At 39.3% G+C, this 24,335-nt stretch overlaps 1 protein-coding gene across 2 annotated transcripts; it reads right to left on the minus strand.

The window, feature by feature from the left end:
* Positions 1–5,808: 5,808 nt before the first annotated feature.
* Positions 5,809–23,698, minus strand: zfand5.L (zinc finger AN1-type containing 5 L homeolog). 2 transcript variants are annotated; one of them, NM_001094346.1, is given in 6 exon segments: positions 5,809–7,187; positions 7,794–7,919; positions 10,032–10,135; positions 14,973–15,081; positions 18,562–18,718; positions 23,329–23,598. In NM_001094346.1, coding segments are annotated over 5 exon segments (636 nt in total). In that variant the 5' UTR covers positions 18,710–18,718; positions 23,329–23,598; the 3' UTR covers positions 5,809–7,038.
* Positions 23,699–24,335: the final 637 nt, after the last annotated feature.

Below are 24,335 nucleotides of genomic sequence, written 5' to 3' on the forward strand. Positions count from 1 at the left end.
CCTTTCAGAATCAAATTCAAATTAATGACACTGACTTTCAAAGCACTTCACAACTCTGCTCCACCCTACATCTCTGAACTCATCTCTATATACTCACCCACTCGCTTACTTCGCTCCTCTACTGACCTGCTACTCAACTCTTCTCTCATTACCTCCTCACATGCTCGCATTCAAGACTTTGGAAGGGCTGCACCCCTCCTTTGGAACGCTCTCCCACGATCTGTCCGACTTTCTCCCAACCTTTCTGCTTTCAAAAAATCTCTGAAAACGCACTTCTTTCGAGAAGCCTACCCTCACTCTGCTTAACTACCAAACGCAACACCACATACAACACCACATTTCTCACCCACTTACTTCGATCTTGCCCACTCCCACACCTTGTGTATTACTCCCTTCCCTTTAGACTGTATGCCTATGCATAGGGTCTTCCTCACCTTTTGTACCTGTATTGATTGTGATGTTTGTTACTCCATATATTCTATGTATGTAATTCATGTGATGTAGTTGTATAATCACAGTTACTTTACAGTGCTACACAATATGTTGGCGCTATATAAATACATGTTAATAATAATAATAATAAAGTTGCAAAAGTGTTTTGCTCGTATTCTCTCAGCCACCACAGTTGTGGCGTAATTCATTCGTAGAGTGCGCACATAAATATTCGCAATATGCGATTTTTGACATATTTAAAAAGCTCTTTTAGACATTCGCATTGTGAAAAACAATTTGCAATTCTGTTTGCACCACACTTATTCAGATTTATAAATATAACCATGTGCAGGGCTAATATATTCACTTTGCGAACCAATCTGCCTTGCGCAAAGTTTATAAATGAGCCCCACTGACATGTAATGTTTGACTTTTTATGGCGGTTAAATTATCTCTGGAGCAAAACTTTGGCAAGCCCTGTGACTGCCAAGATAAGTACAGGAGATAAGACATAAATGCAGTCTTTCAAAAAGCATTGGGTCTGTGATTTTATCTTGTTCTTATCACTTCCTGCTATTTCTTGCTACAGCAGATTACAGTGTTGTAAGCATGTAAGCGTCACTATGCATTCATTCTTTCTCTTCCTTATTGCCTCCCACAGGTCTCCTGTAATGTCATAATCTCCTTATATGAAACCAGCAGGGACCAGTAAGCAAATAATCATGTACTAGTTCCACTTTAGGTTTGACCAGTCTTAAATGGACAGTAAGAGCACTCGCTAGGGCAATTAAGATTGATGGTTAGCCTTTAGAGCAATTCCTAGTGTCCTGACTAATCCTCATTTACACATTCCAGTCTTCTCTATGGGCACCTGTTCTCTGAATAAACGTGTTCATTAGCTAAGGTAACACCGGCACGGTTTCATTGCACTGGCCATTTTATTATTTAAAGATACACACAGAAACATATGCGGTACAAACCTCATTCCTAATCCATGACAAAAAGCCAACTCATTGGATAATTAAGACGTTCCTTGTGAGAATGAAAAACCTAACCATTTCATTAATTGCCCCGAGTAATTATGAGGTTAGACACGTGAAAATGGTTTCACCGCTCCTTATCTCGAAGCAGGGCAGGAAGCAGAGAATGTTTAAAAGAAACATAGAGACAAGCTTACATATATATTATATTAAACCTTAATTCATTCATATTTCTCATTCAAGATGTAACTTCAGAGGGGAGCATGGATGGTTGTGATGCGGATCCGAGCAGAAAGCTTAAAAGACACAATTATATATATATATATATATATATATATATATATATATATATATATATATATATATATATATATATATATATATATATATACTGGATAGTACAAGGCATAGCCGTTATGCAATATTCCTTCTTTGTGCATATACTAAAGGGAAATGGTTAATATATATAATATAAACCTTTTGTCATTCACTAATTCAAATTCCATTATACTATAAAAATATAACTCACAGCAACCCCATACAGAAGCTAAGATCTATGGAGTAAGTTGTTTTTTATGTACATATGTACTTTTCCAATTAATTAGGGAGATTATAATAGGCAGGAGGATCCACAGGCAGAGGGTATAACATTGTAGGATAAGAGCACAAGACAAAACCAATTATTTCCATATATCCTTTGCGCACAGGTTCACTCTAAATTCCTTGGTGGGTTATATTCCCTAATAAAAAATGTAATCTATTTTATCACAATGTCCAATTTTGTGTAACACCAATAGCGGCCCTTCTGTTTATGATCTGTTACTATGGGGTTACCAGGAAAGTCCCGCATTCAGCAGAGTGGTAGATTAGCCAGAAACTCTTTGAGTTCTTACAGTAAGACAGAGTGGGTGGTTTTTAAAAGGGAAAAGTCCAGACACTTGGAGCCAATCACAGAACAGCGTGGCCATTGTAGGGGTCAGAGAAGGACTGAAAGAGGAAGGGGTGGAGGGAGGGAGAGAGGGCACAATGACTGGACAAGGAGTGCCACAGTCAGCTTGCTTCTCAGCCCACATGATTTGCACTTCTGAACGGTTTACATTTCTTCTTATATATCTGCAATTGAATATAAAATGAAGAATTGCCGTCTGTGAAAATTGAACACTCTACTCACATGATATGATCCAGCACTGAAGGCCAGGCCAGATATACTGTAACTTTATCATTCACCACGGGCAGTCATTCACACTAACTGCCGCCTATAGCTGGATCGAGAACAAAGCATTGCAGACAATTAAAACGACATGCTCCATTTAAAGGATAAAAAAAACGCCTACCCCCTAACCCACATAAACCATTACATTTGTAGCCTAACAGAGCATTTGTTTTTTAGGTGGGGTCAGCAACACCCATTATATAAATAATAATACAACTATATAAAAAATACATAGAGGACCAATTGAAAAGTTGCTTAGAATTGGCCATTCCATAACAAGCTAAAAGTTAACTTAAAGGTGAACCACCCCTGCGTTTTCATCCGACAGTCGGATCAATGTAGTCGGATCAATTTCTTGGGATTCTCCTTCACTTCCGTTTTCTGTAAAACATCCGACACGTCACATGCGTTTAGTCGCATTGCGACGTGTCCAAGCGCTTCATCTAGTCCTGCCCTTACATATTGAATTTCTAAGATTATAGATTTCTTACTCAAAATGTTGTTGAATAGCCGTGCAGAATGGGCTTTGATGTAACAGCACATACAGCATTCTGAATGCTACTATGAGAGGTGATTCTCAGCACTTCCAAAATGGAGTAGTGTATGACTGATCTACCTCTAGTGGCATTCAAAATGCAACTTGTTTCATAGCTCCAAAGCACTCTAGCACTAAACCTCAACCTGCTGACAGGGTTTATCTACTTTATCAAGATGTTCGAGTTGAGGTTATTGAGACGTGGTGCATACCATAGTAAGCCCATCATAGGAGTAATATGAAAAAAATCCAGTAGCACACTGTAATTCGCCAAAAAGTGTTCTGCCTTTTATTTAGCCCAAGTAGATACAAAAAAGAGCAATGTTTTGGCTCCCCCCTGGTCCTTTACCAAGATGGGACCTGAAACCTTTCCCTTTTTTTGTATGTACATGGGCTAAATAAAATGTAAAACACCTTTTCACGAATTACAGCGTGCTACTGGATTTTTTCCTATGTATTAGTTGACCCAAAGCAGGCGAGGGTCTTCCAGTATTAGCACCTGGCACCTTCACTGATGAAATTCAATTGGGTTGAGCTCTCCATATTGCAAACATAAACAGATATTAAACATAATAGGCAAGAGCAATGACTATCCTGTAAATTATGTCCTTATAATCGGAGCTTAGTGATGTCATTCGACTCATTTTGCATATATAGTAAATAAAGTAACCCCTTATGCAAAATATGAGGATATTAGAAGTAGGGATGCACCGAATCCACTATTTTGGATTCAGCCAAACCCCCGAATCCTTCACGAAAGATTCGGCCGAATACCAAACCACATCCTAATTTGCATATGTAAATTAGGGGTGTGAAGGGAAAACATTTACTTGTTTTGTGACAAAAAGTCGTGCAATTTCCCTCCCCGACCCTAATTTGCATATTAGGATTCGGTTCAGCCGGGCAGAAGGATTCGGCCGAATCCTGCTGAAAAAGGCAGAATCCTGACCGAATTCCGAAGCGAATCCTGGATTCGGTGCATCCCTAATTAGAAGTCACGTTGGAGTTCCATGACCTGTATAAGCCTGTATCAGCCTTCAGCCTTGTGTTTTTATATGGTCATGGAACTCCTCTGTAACTTATATTATCCTTATATTTCACAAAAGAGGTTACTTTATTCACTATATATGCAATTGCATATCAGATTATTGCCTTAATACATTCTAATAATGGTTTTGGCAGTTTCAAACCCTAGTATGCCATAAACAGTACCTTTGAAAGCAGCCAAAGACATTGACAGGCAAAATTAGAAGCAATCCAGACCAAAACAGAAGTAAAGCAAAGGTATGAACAACTGTTGCATAGGTCATATATGTTCTATAAGATTAGCTTTTGCAAATTAGCGCACAATTAATGATTCAAGGAAAAAGAAATCCAAGAAAAATGCTCCCACTGTACATAATTTTATTATTTACATAATACAATATAGCATAAATGCTGAATAGCATGATTATGTGCAATACATAAATATCAACTATCTGTACACATTTGCATATCTATTAACTCAGAACAGAAATACAAGGTTTAAAGCAAAGAAAAAACAAAAAAACCTGATGCTTGGAAAGTGAAGAGTAAACTAGAGACAGAACAGACAAAGTAAAACCTTAAAGTGAGTCTGAGTGAACATATAAAACTATTTACAGACGAGAACGGGATTACCACAACTCTACTCTAAAAATTGTACTCGCTCATCTAAAAATGGAAAAGAAAAACGGTAAAAGGTCCATACATAAGAAAACCTTCCATTAGAACACAGAAGTGATATTACCAGACAAGCATCAGTGAAGTATACTGCCTTTTGTAGAGTTGATTTTGTACAAAGCTGTATATACTGCAGCCCATGCAACACAACTGAGAACGTTAAAAGTCCTAAACCCAAGTGAAACTGAGAAACGCTGAGCAGCCCTCTGTGTGTGGCTCCTGATACCACTCATGGAAGTCATTAAATGCACCCAAAAAACCAAGGATCAGTCAGCAGCTATGTCAGGTAGAGTTTACATGCAAATCTGTGCAACTGAATCACATTGTAAAACCTCAATCTTAATGGTCAAAAAGCCATTTTCTTGAATACCTCACAAAAAATGGAGGGGGGGGGAACAAACAAACCCACACACCCCATTACATCTAAACAAAACCACACATTCTATTGAGACAAGAATACCAGAAATGAAGCCCAATCCCCAGAGAACGGCTACTGGCTGCTTCTTAGAATAGGTGATGCCATCGGACCGCTAAAAACACTGCTGTCGATTTTGACAAAACATGGAAATGAAATGTTGGAATAATAGACCAAAGTCAGGGGAAAAAGGCACAGTAAACGAGAGACAATGTGGTAATAGCAAAGTATGTTGCAAAATAATACCAACATTATTGCCATTATTTAAAGGGCAAGTCAACTCCAATATAAACATTTGCCTAATAAAAGAAAACATTCAAAACAACTTTCCAATATACATTCATTGCAAATGTTCTATGGTTTTTAAGTTATTTGTAAATGTATTGCTATTGAAAGCAGTGTTTGTCTGTCCCTGTCTATTCTCTGTCCTGGTGGCTCAGACTGTTGATACAATGTAAGACAAGGCAGCTGATTAACAGACCTGTCTTTGCGAATTTAAAGTTAAAACTGCCTTGTTTTTTTTTTTTTTTTCTCGTTAAGTAGAAACAATTTTTTTTATGTTACTGGTCCTTTAAGCCAATGCTGCTTTCAATATCAATTGTTTTTATAAATAACTGAAAATTTGTAATGAATGTATATTAGAAAGTTGCTTAGAATTATGTTTTTTTTATTGGGCAAATTTTTATTTTGGTGTTGACTTGCCCTTTAAGGTATCCTTATTCTTTAATGGTGGAGAATATTGCACTTGTGGCACAGATAAAACCCCTGCACAATGCATGGACTAGTATAGTTACTGCACACAAGCTACCCAAAAATGACAACATATTCCTTGTGCAAATATGTGTGAAGCTCATAAACCTCACAAGAACTATAAAAAAAAAGAAAGCTAACGGCACGATTAACCTTAGTGTCACAGGACACTAAACAGGTGGGAAAAGGGCAGTCATTATTTCAGTGAAATATTGCATATTGTTTATAGGCCCCCCAAAAATGCCACAAAGTTCAGTTTCAAAGCAGCAGCTGAGGAACGGCTGGAGAAGCTTAATGACACCACATGTATTAAGGATCCTATTTATTTACTTGGTGCAGTTGCTGGACTGTTTCTTGGCAGTGCTATGGTTTGGACCAATTCAAAGTTCTGCTATTCAGAAAATGTAAAGGCCGGCTGTCACCTGAATTCTTCTACAGCATGCAAAGAGTTTTGCAAAGCAGTTTTTGAAATGACTAGAACAGGAACATCCTACTGCAATACAGTCTGATACAGTTCATATCCAGTACAGTTAATTTCAGAGTAATCTAGGACATGGGAGAAGGTGCATTATCTGTTTTATCCTGCTGTATTAGACCAGGATAAGCCAGCTGCCAAATCTATTTCTACAAGCCGAGGATCAGGTGAAGGCATGCAGGATGGAAGCCTACAGTTTTTTGGCACATTCGCTTGTTAACAGAACACCAGATATGCAAGAATTGTAAAGCTTAGTCCAATGACGACAATCCACGGATTTTGGGCCCAGGTGCTTCTGTTGGAAAAGGGCTGTATGTATTCATCCAATTTTGTCTGTAACAAACACCCAAACATTCTTTAAGTTCAAGATAAGATGGGGGTGGGGAGAGGAAGAGAAACATCACAAAAAGAAACTGAGGATAACATCAGAAGGAAAAAAAAATGGACATGCATCTGCTCTTTCATATTCCCTAGGATATTTTAAAATCAGAAACCCAGAAAAAAATAGAAGTCTGTCTTCACAAAATGTATCATTGTTTATATTCTCTGTATTTTTTCTGCCACCACAACGGGGTTTTCTTTTCTTATTTTTGCAGCAGCCTCTGCTTTGTAATCATACGGACAGTTGTGCTTGTCTGAATAACGATGAAGTCCACAGAAGAGATTCCCACAACGGCAGTCAAAACCTTAAAGGAAAGAAAAATGGAGAGCTCAGACTGGGTGTGGAGATTGCAGAACAGTTTTCGGTTTGCTGTTCTGCAAATTCATTTCATTTTGATTAAGAAACTCTTCTTTGGTAAAAAGCACACAACCATATTTACAGATTTGTGTTTAGGACAGACAGCTAACCATACCATCTGTTTAGTGGTGACCAGTTGTATTCCTTCTGCAAGCTTCCTTAAAGGGGTTGTTCACCTTTAAATTAACTTTTAGTATGATATAGAGAGGGATATTCTAAGACAATTTGCAATTGGTTTTCATTTTTTTTTATTATTTGTGTTTTTTTATAATTTGTAGCTTTTCATTCAGTAATAAGAGAGGGCCTAAATACAAAGATGAGTAATAAAAAGTAGCAAAAGCAATCCATTTGCAGCCTTACAGAGCATTTGGAAAGAGTCAGAAGAAGGCAAATAACTAACAAGCAATAAAAAATAATGAAGACCAATTGAAAAGTTGCTTAAAACTGGCCTTTTCTATAACACACTAAAAAGGTAACTTAAAGGTGAACCACCCCTTTAAAAAGAGATTTATATTTTGTTTTTGATTCTGCAACACTAGATAAATATATTTACCTGTGAGGCCAATCTTCTTCCGGCACATAAAACATCTGTTTTTCTTTGGCTTTGGAAGCTCTGGTGCCTTTTCCTCATCCAGAGAAGTACTGGGTTGGGATACCGAAGGGCTTGGCTGAGTCACAACTTAAAATAACAAATGAGAAAAATGTAAATATACTATTACAATAAAAAAAAGCATTTTTTAAAACAAGTACACATTTATCCTTGTGTATTCGTTAGTTGTTTTCATAAAAAACAATATTTCATTACAGCTTAAAATCAACAAGTAAAATGCTGTACTGTCTGTGCAAATATTGACCTGCTTAAACTGCCTTGTTGCCAGTGCAAGTCATTTTTTGGCAGCACAAGTACAGCAGAAGAATGAAAGCATATGTAGGCTCATGAAGGATTTAAGGAGTCTTTACTGTATAAATTACAGTGGAAAGCTTTTTGGCATTGTCGAAAAGTAAAACTGAAAGCAAAAGCAGAGCATACACTTGAACAAATGCAACTGTACATTGAAAGTCTTCATAGTGCACCGTAAAGGTGGCCATAGACACACAGATCCTATCGTACGAATTGAGGATTCGTACGATTTTCGGATCGTGTGTGGAGAGTGCCGTCATCTTTCGTCCGGCGGAGATCGGTCAGGTTTGATTTTGACCCGACCGATCCCGCCGGAATCCAGGGCACATTGTAATCGGATCGTTCGGCCATACGGCCGAACAATCAGATTACCCCCCATATAGCCATGTTTGTTAATGGCATATCAGGGAAAGATCCGCTTGTTTGGCGATGTTGCCAAACGAGCGGATCTTTGCATCTATGGCCACCTTAAGGATACTTTGCTTATCTTTAAAATTATATTATTTTAGGGATGCACCAAATCCACTATTCGGCCGAACCCCTGAATCCTTCGTGAAAGATTTGGACGAATACCAAACCGGGGGAGTGGGAAGGGGAAAACATTTTTCACTTCCTTGTTTTGTGACAAAAAGTTACACGATTTCCCTCCCGCCCCTAATTTGCATATACAAATTAGGATTCGGTTTGGCCAAATCCGAATCCTGCTGAAAAAGGCAGAATCTTGGCCGAATCACGAACCGAATCCTGGATTCGGTGAATTCCTATATTATTTCTTTATGAACAGCTTTGGAGCTTGCATTAAAGAAATTCCCTACAGATTTCCTTCTGTAATGTGTTTTTATGGAGATTCTTTAGTCAAGACATAAAGTACATACAACGCAGCCTTTGTCCAACCTGCGTGGCTGTGTAAAGAAACCCAGGTCTGTAGCAGATGGGGCCTTTTTTGAATTTTGATTTGCTACACAAATGTCATACAGGCTACTAGAAAGTTACCTGAACTCAGAACAAAAGCCCTTTATGACACAACTGTCAAATTTCTTATGAATCTGCATTTTACTGGAACCAAACTGGTGATCAATTGCAGTTTATGGAGCCAATTTTACCTATTTAGCGATGTAAACAGGATGGAAGTGATAAATGAGTCCTATTTTGTCCTTCTGTGTGCAAGCAATGCCTTCTTACTACCATTCTATTGCCTTCAGCATAGCAAAGAATCCAATACATTCAAAAAGTCAACACAAATGTCTAATACGGGTGAAAATTTGCATCTATGACCAGAGCATTGTATATGCACATGTTAATAGCGTTCTCAATCTTAAACTGGAAGAAGCAAAATAATGACTTAAAAAGTGCTTGCATTTTTAATCTTGCTACAGAGACATTGCAGTCATTTGCTTTATATGATTGAACATTAAACTATTTTGGCAACAGGCACGAGTTATTGTTCCTTATTCTACTAGTTATTCCCCAGTAAAATGGAGATGGAAGGATCTGAAAGCTTTAGCTTAAATGGAACAATTTTGAATATTCAAAATGCATATAAATCCACAATATTTCAGCAAGCACTGAATTACATAATGGACCTATACACGTAGGGCAAAGGGCACCTTTATAATCCCAACCTTATTATGTACTTCAGGATTACAAAACAGATAGAAAGGTCAGTTAAGGACAATGTCTAATTTGTCTTACACAAACACCTTAATTATCAACACTAACAAGTGCCTCTGCTATGCTTACATAAAGTCTTAATTACAATAATTATTATTAATTATAAACCATGTTCTTCCTTTTCCTTCCAACAAAATGAAACACTTATGCCATTTCCCCATCACATCAGTAAGTGCATTAAACCACACTTTGATATATACACAAACAAAAATATCATACCCGGCTCAGACGTTTCTGTTTTGGGGGAGGCAACATGGTCTTCTCTTGAAATGCTCATTTCTGTCATTTGCTGGGTTACAGGCAATGCAGCCAAGGGTGTATTTCTAAAAGGGAAAAAAAATGTGCCTTTTTATTCCTTGATACATCTCATCTACTTTTTAAACAATGTTGCAAAAGTCTTCGTTCCCCAGTAAAGACAGGTCTGTTTATCAGCTAATCAGCTGCCTTGTCTTACATTGTATCAACAGTCTGAGCCACCAGAACATACAATAGACAAGGACAGACAAACATTGCTGTCAAAAACATATACTTGATATAACCTAAAACCCATAGAAAATTTGTCATTTGACATTATTTTTTGTGTTGACATTCTTTAATAAATAGTTATATTATATAAAATAAAGGTGCAAAACGAGCACTTACTGGTAGCCTGTTTTAAATCAAACATAGGTTGTGATGTGTAACTGCCCTTGGGCAAATTTTTTGCCTTTTATTACATATGGGAATGTGCCATAGTGTTTCTGCACAAATGCTGGATCCATTTTGCTCCTCTTTAATTAGCGGTTTGTGGAGCTTCTGAACATGCCTTTAAAAACAGGCATGTCAATAGCAACTGCTATTGAGAGCAGCTCATTGAATTAGGAGAACAATAATTATACAGATATAAAGTATGGCTAGGCTGGCTAAGACCCCCTCCCCCAGCCCACTCCACTGTATTGGGCCCTCTACAATTGCCTGGTAAGAATAACCAAAACTATTCTTATCAAAGCCTTTAGACTGCAAGTATGTACTAGTAGTCCTCGGTTTATAGTTTTAAAGGTTAAAGATGGCTGTCCATCAAAGTCATTATGGTTTTCAATATTCAGTAAGTAGTCTGTATGATGGTCCTTTTAGAGTTAGGGCTATGTAATATGTGGCATTTTTATGTTGTGTTATTACAAAATTATAATTTGGCATTTTATGTGCATACAGTGGGGCTCATTTATCAACACTGGGCAAATTTGCCCATGGGCAGTTACCTACAGCAACCTATCAATGATTAGCTTTTTAAAGCTAGCTGCAAGTAAAAGAATGAATACAGCAATTTCATTGGTTGCCATGGATTACTGCCCATAGGCAAATTTGCCCAGTATTGATAAATGACCCCCACTATATCAGCCAGTCTTCGTTCCTTAATTATGATTAATTTGGATGTACGCTCCCACAAACCTATGCACGAATTCCTGTATCCCACTAAACTTTACAATGTGCATTGCCCCATGTAATAACATGATAATAATGTGATGTGCAATGTATAATTCAGAACTGTATGTCCACATTGGTAAACACCTACAATGAATATGGAGACCTACACAAAGGGCATTAAAGGAACAGCAACAAACAACTTTTACCAGTGCAGGGCAACAGTACACAATACATTAACACTTATTTTTGGTGTTACTGCAGAACACCGTGCAACGTGTGCCAGCAATCTAAGTGCACTCATTTGTTAGAATAGATTTTGTATTGTCCTGTTGGTATCAGTTCCTATGCGTGAACAAGCATGACAATTTTGGCAGATACCAGCTTGTAAAATGAAAGCATATTAGAGGGTTTAAGGTACCGTATATACTCGAGTATAAGCCGACCCGAGTATAAGCCCAGGTACCTAATTTTACCTACAGAAACTGGGAAAACTTATTGACTCAAGTATAAGCCTAGGGTGAGAAGTGCAGCAGCTACTGGTAAGTTTCAATAATCAAAAATTGAGGCATGAGTGGGTTAAATGTTTTTGAATATAGTATTTATTTCAAATAAAAACAGTAAACTACCGTAACTCTGTAAATGGAGAAAGGGTCGATATGGTATCAACAATGATACCTTAAAAGTACAACCACCTGAGCTCAATCAGCAACCAAGCTAAAACACAAAGTTAAAATCCTTCAAAACTGGATTCCTCCTCATCATCTGTTTGTCCAAACAGAGCTTCAATTTCAGCTGGTGTGAGGATGTCATCATAGACATTGTCATCATCATTGAGTTCGCAGGCATCACCATTATTGCTTGCTGCCATTGTCATACAAAGTGCAGTCTTCACTGGCATCCATAGCATTACTAATGCCACATTTCTGGAAGGCGCGTTGCACCATGTCCTCTGGACTCCTCTTCCCATGCATCTCGAACCCACTTTGCTATTAATTCTATGTCGGGCTTCGTTAGATTTCCAGTTTTTGTCAGTTTAGCTTGACCAGATGACATCCATTCATGCCACATCTTTCGCACACGGTCTTTGAAAGGTTTACTTAAAGACACACTTTGAGGGGCTGCAACACAGATGTAAGCCCACCTGAAATAACAGCCAAAGTAACTTGAGAAGATTTTGCCAATTGTTTTATGTCATCAGATGTGTGGGCTCTGAACATATCCCAAACTAGCAATGATGGTTTCTTTTTTAAGGTGGTCGTCCATTCCAAATTTCTTCCAGACATTATTTTGTTCCGTCTGCATTCATCCAGCCTTTAACATGTGCGCGCACTGTAATTTTTGGTGGGAATTTGACCTTTTTAGGGAAGGTCTTTCCTTTAAAAATAATGACAGGCCGCAGCTTAGTTCCATTAGCCAAACATGACAGAACAAATGTGAAATGACTTTTTTTCATTTCCTGTGGTTCTGAGGAAAAGTTTTGTCTCCCAAACTTGCCACAGTTTTGTTGCTTGGAAGATCAAAAGTCATAGGTGTTTCATCCATATTCCCAATATCTCCCAGGTCATAGTTATGAACGCTTCTTTGTTTTATGATGAATGATTGGAATGACATCACTTTTTCTTCAAGGTCTTGCGGCAACTTCTGTGAAATCTTTGTTCTTTGTCGCAAACATAGGTCAAACTTATTCATGAAGTGGGTACACCATCCTGCTAACGCAACAAAATTTTCAATGCCTGGTGCTTTATATTTGTCATCCTTAGCCATTTGAAGGGCACGTAAGCGAATTCTCATGCGTGTTACACAGTAACCATTTTGACGACACTCCATAACCCATTTATGCAATTCAATCTCTAAAGCCCCATAAGAAGTTGTTAAACCACGTCGAGCTTTTTAAGCCTTTGGGATCTTTTCCAAGTCAGCCTTTATTTTCTGCCACTCCCTCACTTGTTTTTCATCAACACAAAATTCCCTACTTGCAATACTGTTATTGCTTTCTTCTGCTCTTGACACAACCTTCAGTTTGAAACCAGCTTCGTATGACCTGCGTTTTTGTTTTGGTCTAGGATTAGCGGTACCGGTATCCATTTCTAATAGGATAAAAAAAAGAAGTCAGTTATACAGCTGCCATAAAGCAGGGCAGGACTGCTGCTTACAATGGGGATCAGATAGGATCTGTGCAGCCACTGGGACAGAATGCTCTGTTATAAAGATAGCTTAGGGGGGAGTGCAGCCAATTAGTTCAGTAATGTTATGATGGGCTCTGCTGTACTATGACTTTTGTGCAATGGGAAAATAGTGCTACCAGGGCTGCAGGATGGCAGAGCAGATTAAAAGTACTGTGCCCACCCCCCTTGCCCCTATTTGCTGATGTAGAGAGAAACCTGAGCCACGGGCATGCTCTGCCCAATCTCCATGCTACCTGCCCTTTACTTCTTGCTAAGCTCTAACTGTAGGAGTGATGGGAGTTGTAGTTCAGATAATAGCCCAGGCATGGTAGGAGACCACCTGTTATCTACTGGAACTATTGTAACTACTGATGGCTGCAAACTCAAACACACTCTGAGAGTGACTCACTACCTTGCATTCACGTCCGCAGTCAGTTTTGATGTGACTGAAAGGGAGTTCACCACAGGAGACAGGCAGAGCGGTGAGAGAGAGCAGGAAGGGTCCTGCAAGCTCCGGGGGGGGGGGGACAAATGCATATCCCCTTCCCTGCAAATAAATGTGATTGCCTGTGCCTCCGAGCCTGCATTCACACACTAGTAGGGAAGAATGTAGGAGGGGACACAACCAGGGACGGTCGGCCATCTCTCTCTATCTCTCCTTCACTAGCCAGTGCGTGGGGATTAGGGAGGTGGGACAACATGTGTGCAGGCAAAAAAAAGCTTTAGTTATGGTCCTAAATAAAATCACTAACAGAGGTGGGAATGATCGCACCGGCACTCAGAAAACTCAGAAAAAGGATTCTTACACTCTTACCCTCTCTGAACGTTACAGAACTTTAGCACTGTCACCTGTCTAATTGTGTCACATGGCGAATCTGTACACACAGCCTCTGAGCATCTGATTGGACAGGGATAAAGGGCGGGCCTTTTTTCATTGGCTACCCGAAATCAATCAGGAAGTGCGCAACTGCCGAGTGCCCTGCAGTATCCCACAGCTCACAAGCGCCATAGTTTTCTCGCTGTGCATCGCTGTGCATCCTTACTCTGGTCGGGAACTGTGGATTTACAACAGAAAAGATGGCATCCCGGACAGCAAGGAGTTCTAGCCGCAGGTCAGAAGTGCAGCTATTAGCAGGGAAGAGGCACGTGCATCGATCAGCTAGGTATTTTTTAACTGACTCGCGTATAAGCCAAGGTAGACTTTTTCAGCTTATTTTGGGTGCTGAAAAACTCTGCTTATACTCAAGTATATACGGTAATTCTACTTTGGCATTTTTACGCAATGGCCATGTGTGACATTCACAGGTAAATTCTTTTCCTGGATACATAGCCAAAGAAAAGACAAAACCTAACTCTTTGTAAGAGTTATTAATTGATGGAATATACATGAGTGCCTTAAAAGCAAGAATAAATGATGTTCTGTGCACAAAAAAATATGCCTCCAGAATATGCTAACTATAAACAATGCCTTTAAATATTGCTCTTTTTACTTCATCATGTCATCCCTTTCGCTAATAATGGTTCTTTTATCAGTCAGTCTATGATAGTCAAGTTTGATTTTCCCATCAATTACTATTGATCTATGGGTTACCTTGATTTATCAGAGAGGCCACCTACAGCACCTTCACAGTTCAAGGAAGTTTCTACTCTCTGTACAGATGCAGATTCTGCAGACGGACTATTTGAACCACTGGCTGCCCCTAGATAACACAGAAAATGAGATCTCAATTATAGGGGGAAAACATTCAGGAAAACCTGTCATGATGATAATAATAAAAATGAAAAAAGATTATTGCACCATGTATGTGTATTAAAAGTCATGATTACATAATATTGCTTATGCTATAACAACACAAAATGAGGCTCCAAAATTATTATTTCAAGCATAATTGCTTAGAAAGCATAGAGAGTGGCTGATGTATGGATGCATTTAAGTGGCAAAATATTTTCAAGTGTACCCTTGAATTAACAAGACTATAATAAAAATATATTTTTTTTTATGTTTTTAAAGGGGTTGTTCACCTTAAACACTTTTTTCGGTTCAGTTGGTTTTAGATAGTTCAAATAGTTCACCAGAAATAAAGACTTTTTTCAATTACTCTCCACATTTTTTTCCCCCTAAATCTAAGTTTAAAGTTGAATGTTTGTGTCTCTGGTGTATGAGTCTGGCGGCTCAGTGATCCAGGTGCAGACTCTAAACCAGGGGTCCCCAACCTTCTTTACCCATGAGCCACATTCAAATGTAAAAAGAGTTGGGGAGCAACATAAGCATGAAAAAGTTCCTTGGGGTGCCAAATAAGGGCCGTGAATGGATATTTGGTAGCCCCTATGTGGACTGGCAGAAGGCTCTACTTGGCACTATACTTAGTTTTTTAATAAGTAGGCATCTGCTTTGAGGTCACTGTGAGCAACATCCAAGGGATTGGAGAGCAACATGTTGCTCACGAGCTACTGTTGGGGATTACTGCTCTACAATTTTGCAACATTTAGTTGATCCATTTCTCAGCAGCATCTCTGGAGTATTAGCAACTTTTGTATCAATAACAGCTGCCTTTAATGAAACCCAGTGATTCCGTTCAGCAGGGACAAAGATAAGAAATGTATCAACTAAATGTATCCATTTAGAACAGTTAACAGGGTGGGCCCCAGAGCTGTTTTAGAAAGGTAAAAATAAGATTTACACTTCAATATTAGAAAAACAGTTAACATAGAAAATAGAGTGTAACTGGAAAAAGTCTTTATATGTGTGTGTGTCATGGCAGTAGTGAAGCACTACAGGCACAAAAAAACAGTACAAACAGTGGTTAAAGGGGATGTAAAGTCAAAAAAGTAAAAATTACTTTAACAGGTCCACTACCTAAAAATAAACCTATCTTCATTTTGCTTTTATTAAAAAAATCTGTATAGTTTTCATAGAAACCATGATCTTCTGTGCTCCAGCTCCCCTTCTCTCTAAGTGCACGAACCTCAGCCTGCATGAATTCCTCAAAAAGGCCGGCTGGCTGCAGCTGCTTTACTTAAAAATGATAAGAGATACTTCGGGTTGATTTATCTGTTCGATTCTAAAGCAAACCCCTGTGAGCTGCTTCAACTGATATAGTACAAAACCTCGGAGGAGGGGAGATTGTTTTGAAGTAAAGCAACCACTGGCTGGCCGACTGGGCTAGGAATTAATGCAGGCTGAAGTCTGTGCACGTGGAGAGAAGGGGGAGCTGGAGCGCAGAAAATCATGATTTTTATGAAAAGGGTACAGAATTTTTTTATGGTAGTATATTGAATATAGGTTTCTTTCTAGGCAGTGGGCCTGTTAAAGGAATTTAATTTTTCGACTTTACATACCTTTTAAGAAAAAAAAGTACGGCTGTGCCACACTTTACAGACCCAGGTCCAATTCATAATTCTATGATTCATGGGGCTGTTTGGAGAGCAGTGCACTTCTTATTTCCCACTGTGATCTCACTCTATTTCAACCCTCAAGGGATGCAACATTGATTGGATCAACTGTGAAATCTGACAGAGAGAGACAGACCATGTTCTGAACAGACTGTTAATCCTGAAATGCTCCATATTTCAGATGTAACAAATGAAGTACTGTCAGAGTGAAACAAAACAGCAGATGGAATAGGCTCTTGTATAGTCACCAATATATAGATATGCCAATCTACCAAACAGATGAAGCTATAAATGTATAAAAAAAAAAAAAAATAGTGTCTATTTTCTGCTACTTCAACTAGATTATGGAAACATATAAAACATGGTAGAGAACTACCAATAGCAAACCATCATTAAATGCCCCACAAACAGAAACAGTCCAATACTGCTAGCCTGTCTTAGTCTTGTCTGGCCTAATGTGCCAGACAAGACTAATGCTACAGTCAGGGGTTTATATTAATGTCGTAAACCTTAGAATGCAAGTACAATGCATTTTTTTTAGCACTTTTGATGAAATAAAGTTCCCCTCTGTTCAAGAAGCATTTTAAACTTGTGTTGAAAGAGTAATTAAGAAGCAAGGTGTATGTTAAATAGTAAAATATACAGCAAGGGGTTGGGATGCTTGATAATGCAGAATATTCTTACACTTCAATATTATAGCCCAGAGAGTATAGCCCAGAGATCCTGCAGGCCAAAATAAAATACAACGGCTTCTATTGGGGAATACCAAAGGGCTTCTTTTGGGATGGCTACAAAATCAGAAGAGTTAATAAAGGGCTACTGGACACTAAATGGATAACTTTGTGGGTCAAGCATATTCACCTTTAAATTAACTTTTTGTATTTAACTTTTAGTATGATACAGCACTGCTAATTCTAAGCAACATTTCCATTGGCCTTTTTGAGTTATATGCCTTCTCTTTCCAACTTTCAAATGGGGTTCAATGACCTCATCTAAAAAGCAAATGCTCTGGAAAGCTACACATTTATTTATACTTATTACTCATATTTCTATTCAGACCCTTTACTATTCATATTCCGGTCTCTTATTAAGATCAATGAATGGTTACTAGGGTAATTTGGACCCTAGCAACCAGAATACCAAACTAGCAACCTGGAGAGCCGCTGAAGCTGAATAAAAAAGTTAAATAACTCAAAAACCACAAAAAAACCAACAACTGCAAATCGTTTTAGATTATCACCCTTCATCATACAAAAATTTTATATTTAAGGGGTATTTATCGAAAGGTCAAGTTTGTGAGGTCTTTTATCGCTCAAATAAACTCACAACTTAAATGTCGCTTATTTATGAAAAAAAAAAACCTTGAATGTAAAAAACTGGAATACTTGAATTGATCAAGTTATCTGCGAAAGAAAACCTCAATTAGCTCAAATTGATTTGAAAGAGTTTTCGCGCACAAACCACCGAAAAAAAAACCTGAAAATTGTGATGGCTAGAAACATCAAAATGAGCCAATTGACATGACCAACAGGTTTTAGCTGGAGTATTTTCAGATTGAAGCTTTTTTCAGCTTCGGGGCATAATAAATCTTGAAAAATTCAAGCCCCCCACCAAAAAAAAATCAAGCTACCCTTGAAAAACTCAGGAAAAACAACTTGACCTTTACTAAATAACCCCCTAAATGTAAACAACCCCTTTAACAGAACAGAAGATTTATTCCAGCCTCTGCATTCACTTTCAAAAGTTCAGCATCCATTCGTTTAATGTAAACTATGTTACCCACTTACCCATTGGACTGATTCTGCCACTGTTCTGTCTTTGAAGGTGTTCTTTATAGCAAACGGAGCACATTCCATTTGTTCTAGGATTCCCATAAAAACCACATCCTGTATTGCACAGCATGGGTCCTGGAGTCTGGTTTGTCTCCTGAGCCATTTCTCTATGCTGTAAACATAATCAGAAGAAAGGAAGCATTAAAACATGGAATTTGGCCAAAATCAATTGCCGATCTAAATATAACTGCACTTAAGTGTGCATTGATCAATTTCTAATTTAAAACTGTATATATCTCAGTTCACATGCTAAATAAATAACTTTGGATGCAAGCGCACTTCTCTTCCAATAATGCATACAGTTAGACTAAGCTAATCTAGTACAGAACAACAATTATACTGTATGTTATTTTCTCTTAATGATTTAGTTATTGAGACCAACACAATTAAAGAAACATCATGTGCCAAAGTTCGGCATTTTATAAATAAGGGTGGCAGACTCATATATGCACTTCAGTCAAGTTAATATTTTGCCACATCACTGGTAGAAAGTCAGCAGCCTAAACATATAAACAGTTGTAATTCAATTATGCAAATCATGTTCAGTGGAAGGCCCTGGGCCTAGCCTGCTCAAGGTATCCATAGAATTCTTTGTATGGCATTATCACTTTACTGTGAATCTAGTCCTGAAACAAGTAAGCCAACAAATATTTGACACTCCATATATAAAATACCAACTATTCAGAAGTGCATGCCATTTACTGCTCACCCCAGCAACACCCCTCACCTGACTAGCATTCTTACGTGTTATGTTTGCGTTAGGCATGGAACAGCCATGCTCTTAATGGAACACTGGATTTTTTTTCATTGCTACAATGTGTTAGCAGCACAAGCAGCCGTAGAACATGAATTATAAACACCATGCAGTTGAATATGGAGTGCAGGTGGGCAGCTGTAATAATCTGTGTAAAGCACATAAAAACACTGCAGTGCCCTAAATATTTGCTAATTAGAAATAGCATGGTTAATAGAAGGATACCTTTCCCATGGACAAAAATATTTAATTCCTCTATCCTACCCAACTCTAAAGCAACCAATGATAATGCACTGTGTCCTGCTTGCATTATTTCTCAGCAGCTTAGGTCACATGGGTGGGTTCTTTATTCCGCCTGTCACAAGGCTGCAATGTGACAGGCTGATCTGCAAGCTCAGACACACAAAACCTAGTCAACAGGGGCCTCTGAAATCAGCTTCTATTTATAGAATGGAGCCTGCCATCTCCTATATAGCAAGGAAAAGCAACACATACACTTACTGTATTACAGACTGCCAACAGAGATCTCTTTATCACAGCATCATAGGGATGATTAGATACTGTAGAAATAAAACCATTTGTCTCTTAAACTGGCCATAGACGCATAGTTCAGATTGTACGAATTGAGAATTCGTACGATCTGAACTTAGAAGATGGGGAAGTCTGACCGTACGATGATTCATACGATCGGATCTTTGCGTCTATGGCCAGCTTTAACCAGCCAATCATGAGCATGCGTCTGCTTATACACTGGCACATGTGCTCAGACCTAGAGATAAACCAGGATTGAAATATAATCCAGTAAACGGAGTCTGGAAAATAGGCACAAATATTTGGTAAAAATTCAAAAACTGTTGTGACATCAGCTGATGCCCTTAACATGTGAAAGACCAGGCCACCAAATTACAAAGCCAAACATTATCATCTCATGTAGTAAGTCCAAAAAAACCCACTTAAAGGAATGGTAATACCAAGAAATGAAAGTGTTTTGTAGTAATGAGAATATTGTTACCCTGCACTGGTAAAAGCTGTGTGTTTGCTTCAGAAACACTACTATAGTTTATATAAACCATCTGCTGTGTAGCCATGGGGGCAGCAATTCAAAGCTGAAAAAGAAGAAAAGGCCCAGGATACACAGCAGATAACATAAGCTCTTTTGTATACAATGGGATTCCTCAGAACCAATCTGTTATCTACTGTGTACCCTGTGCTTGATTGGCTGCCCCGTGGCTACACAGCAGCCTGTTTATACAAATTATAGTAGTCTTACTAAAGTAAACACACCCATTTTAACAGGGTACATTATACATTATATTGGCATTTCATTAAAACAATTTAATTTTTTTGGTGTTACTGTTCCTTAAATGTGCGATTACATTTCCTTTAACGGTTTTAATAGGAAAAACAGAATGGCACAGTGCTACTTGAAGTGGATTTACTACAGTGTTTTGTCAAATACCTGAGCTAAGATTTCTAAGCTTGATTAAGGGCAATGGCACTGGGGATATTTTGTAGCCCGGGATAAACATTTGTTACCACACGCAAGAAACTTCCCACGGGCTAAACTGCAAATTGCCAGTGGGGAAACAATTGCGGCACGTCTACTTTTTGAAGTAACCCCAAGTTTTCTTGGTTTTTTTTTTGCGGGAAAGAAACAAGAGACATTTTGCCGCCCAAGGGCAACAAAATGCTCCGGGTGTCATTGCCATGATGATGAATATTTACCACTTTTTTTTTTAAAACAAAAAACAAAAAAACGCAAAGGCCAACTGAATCAACAGCAATTTCTATCAGGTGAAAGTTTCTAATATCAAGTGCAAATGAACCCTATAAGAACATGAACTTAAAAGAAATTTTTAAGTCATTTCAAATGCCAGCTTAAGCCCAAAGTCCTCCACTGGAACAGCACTCCCCAAATTCCAGCCCCTCTGTTTGCCCAGCCTCCTTGTGGGTATTCGACATGCTCTGTTCCTGCTGGACCCAGGGTAAAGGCATATGTCCTATGGACATCATCTGCACCTTGTCCCTGAACTGCTGCTGGGAACCAGTAAAGAGCCATAGAGATAAATACAGAAGTGCAGTGATTTAAGTTAATGGAACTCTTTCATTAAGGTAATTGCACTGCTGTTACCCAAGGACTTGTAAAGCAGTTCAAATACATTTGTACATTTTTTAAATAGCTTGTAATTACAACAGGCATTTGTTGCTCTAAAAATAGTGTGCAATTTACTTAAAAATTATTTCAAATTGCACGGTGCCCCACTTAAGGGGTGCCAAAAGTTAGGTGATTATATATATATGTATGTATTTCCTCACATCCCAGGGCCGGTGCACCTATCAGGAAAAAACTGCACTGGTCCGGGGGTTCTTCCAGTGAGCACCATGGAGCAATCAGCTTCCTCCTCCTTCTTTCTTTAAATTTCCCGGGGCAGACACAGTAGAACGAAATAGCCGACTTCTTAGTTAAAGTTAGACGTTTCGCTCTATGTGCATGAATAGAATTAAGAATCCAATCACCCCGGGTGCTCGCTGGAAGAACCCCCTGGACCGGTGCAGTTTTCTGTGGATAGGAGTACCAGTCCTGGGTGTTAGGTAAGTATATACAATCACTTGGGGGTGCCTAACTTTTGGTAAATACAGCCTTTCCTTCTCCTTTAAGTGGTTCATAGAGTAGTCAGTGTAACGGATTAAAGTAGCCTGAGGAATATTCCCAATGTTTGAGTTACTGGATAGCTTTAGTCAGCTGGAGAGGCCCCGCACCATCCAGACACGAGGGGGTAATATATGGGCATGTGTGACAGTATTATGACCTTACTATTTCTGAGTTAGTACAAAAAGAAAAAGGTCACGTGTGACCAAATTGAGCACATGGAGTGAACGAATGGGATGTGCCTATTAAATGAAGTCAGGTGTCCATGTTGACGATAAGTGACAAATGTGTTTGTTCTCATGAAATGGTTACATTCCAGTCCTGACATCCTGAAGTAACACTATTTGTCCTCAAAAACAAAGAAAAGGAGGAGCCTGGGCCTGGTGTGCTGGAGACAAAGGAGGCTGACCTTATTCTACCATGGAGACAGGAAACCCAGTGCAAAACAGGACAGAGAAAAAAGTAAAACTGTACTGGTAGGTGGAAAAATAAAAAGATGTTTCCCCCTCCTCTGTCTCCACCCCCCTGTGATCCTCCCTCAATGGTCTCCCCCCACCCTTCACCGAGACAGTAAGGCCTCAGGCAGCCCGGCCTGTACAAAAGCACTGAGTCATTGTAAGTAACACAGGGGAAGGCACTACCACCCGAGACATTAAATATATCAATAGTACCCATGAGAAGGGAAATAGAGAGGCAATGGCGGCGCTCCCTAAATAGCAGTGTCACTACATCAGCCAGACCTGAGTCAGCCAGGGCCATGCCATACAGGAATGAGAGGTGGGTGACACAGATAGACCCTAACGCGGCACGTTATTCTTTGTCCCTGTCAAACACTGTCTACGGGTCTCGGCCCAAATCGGCTTCTACACTTACTATACAAAACCCGGATCAGTCTCGTTGTCCCCCTCCCTTCTCCCGGTAACACCACCTTCCCTTACTCGTATACCCCCTCCCTCCTGCCCATGGTTCTGGCCTTATAAGGCTCTCCCAGTGAAAAACACAGCCACTTAACCCCTGTGCTGCCGGAAGTTGCCATTACCGCTATAGGGGGCCAAATAACCTTTAACCTAAATTTCATGCAGGAGATTCAATCGAAACGCTGGACACAGATAGCTCCCCCCCCCCCACCTTATGTTAATGGTACAGACAGTCTTCGTCGCTATTACACTCGTGAGACTACAAGTTCCAGCATACCCCGGGCCAATTCTGCTTGTAGGGGAATGCTGGTAGTTGTAGTCCCGCGATAGCAGCTGAAGGTTACCTAGTTACATATTCCATGGTCCCGTGCCATAATGATAAAGCGGAATAGAACACTTACGCGGCGTTTCACTCCGTGAGAACTGGAAACGAAGCTAAAGCCACACTCTCTCTGTGTCTCACTTCTGTGTGCTGTCCTTTGTTTGCCGAAACAACACTTCTCTTGTTTAATAGATTCCCTCCCCCTTAAATCCTTCCTCCACCTCTGAAAATGGCGAGCCAGCGACACACAGAAAGCCTTGGCGATTTGCGACTGATTCGGGTAACAATATCAGCGATGTATTCCCGATGTGTCTGACCCTCGGAGAGCAGACGCTTGTCTATCTCTGCTCCCTGCCTGCTTCCCGAACTGTCTTTACAGTCAGAGGGTTGGCCAGGTCTAGGCTGCTGACGAAGGCGAAACCCCCAGAAGGCAGTCTCTGAGTAAGCTGTGTGTATAGCACGGGAACATCACGTGGTAACAGGAAGCCAATCAGAGGCGGGCTTACTATTATGCTTCAGGGGGTTACAAGGCCTCTCTAAGCACGTTTTTGTCTTACTATATTGTATCGTCGTGACTAAGTCATTTATGGTGGTGGACAGCTGTCTTTCTGCTTTATTCAGAATCAGGAAACTGTGTGACACATGGTTGAATAATAATAAAAAAATATATAAATACTTTGCAAAAATGTGGCTTTTTTTTAAACGTTTGTGTTTCACACGATTGAGCACAAATACACATTTCCCATGGTCTATTATATCAGGTGTACGTTTGTAGTACTTGGAACGGTTATTAAATAGGACTTTGATTCAAATGAATTTAAAGAATTACTATACTAGCCCATATTGGGTGTAGGGTTGGCACATTTTCTGGAAAGAAATACCGGGCTTCCTATATTCTTGACGTTTTTTTCCTATTAATAACATTGGTGTCAAGCATAATTTTTACCTGCCAGGTGGCAACCCTAATTGGGTGTATAACTACATCCAATATGGGCTAATGTCAGTGTCGGACTATCCCACAGGGATACCAGGAAAACTCCCGGTGGGCCCAGGTGTCAGTGGGCCCTTCTGCTTCAAAACATTCGG

The sequence above is a fragment of the Xenopus laevis genome, chromosome 1L (genome assembly GCF_017654675.1).
Source record: "Xenopus laevis strain J_2021 chromosome 1L, Xenopus_laevis_v10.1, whole genome shotgun sequence".
Classification (NCBI taxonomy): Eukaryota; Metazoa; Chordata; class Amphibia; order Anura; family Pipidae; genus Xenopus; species Xenopus laevis.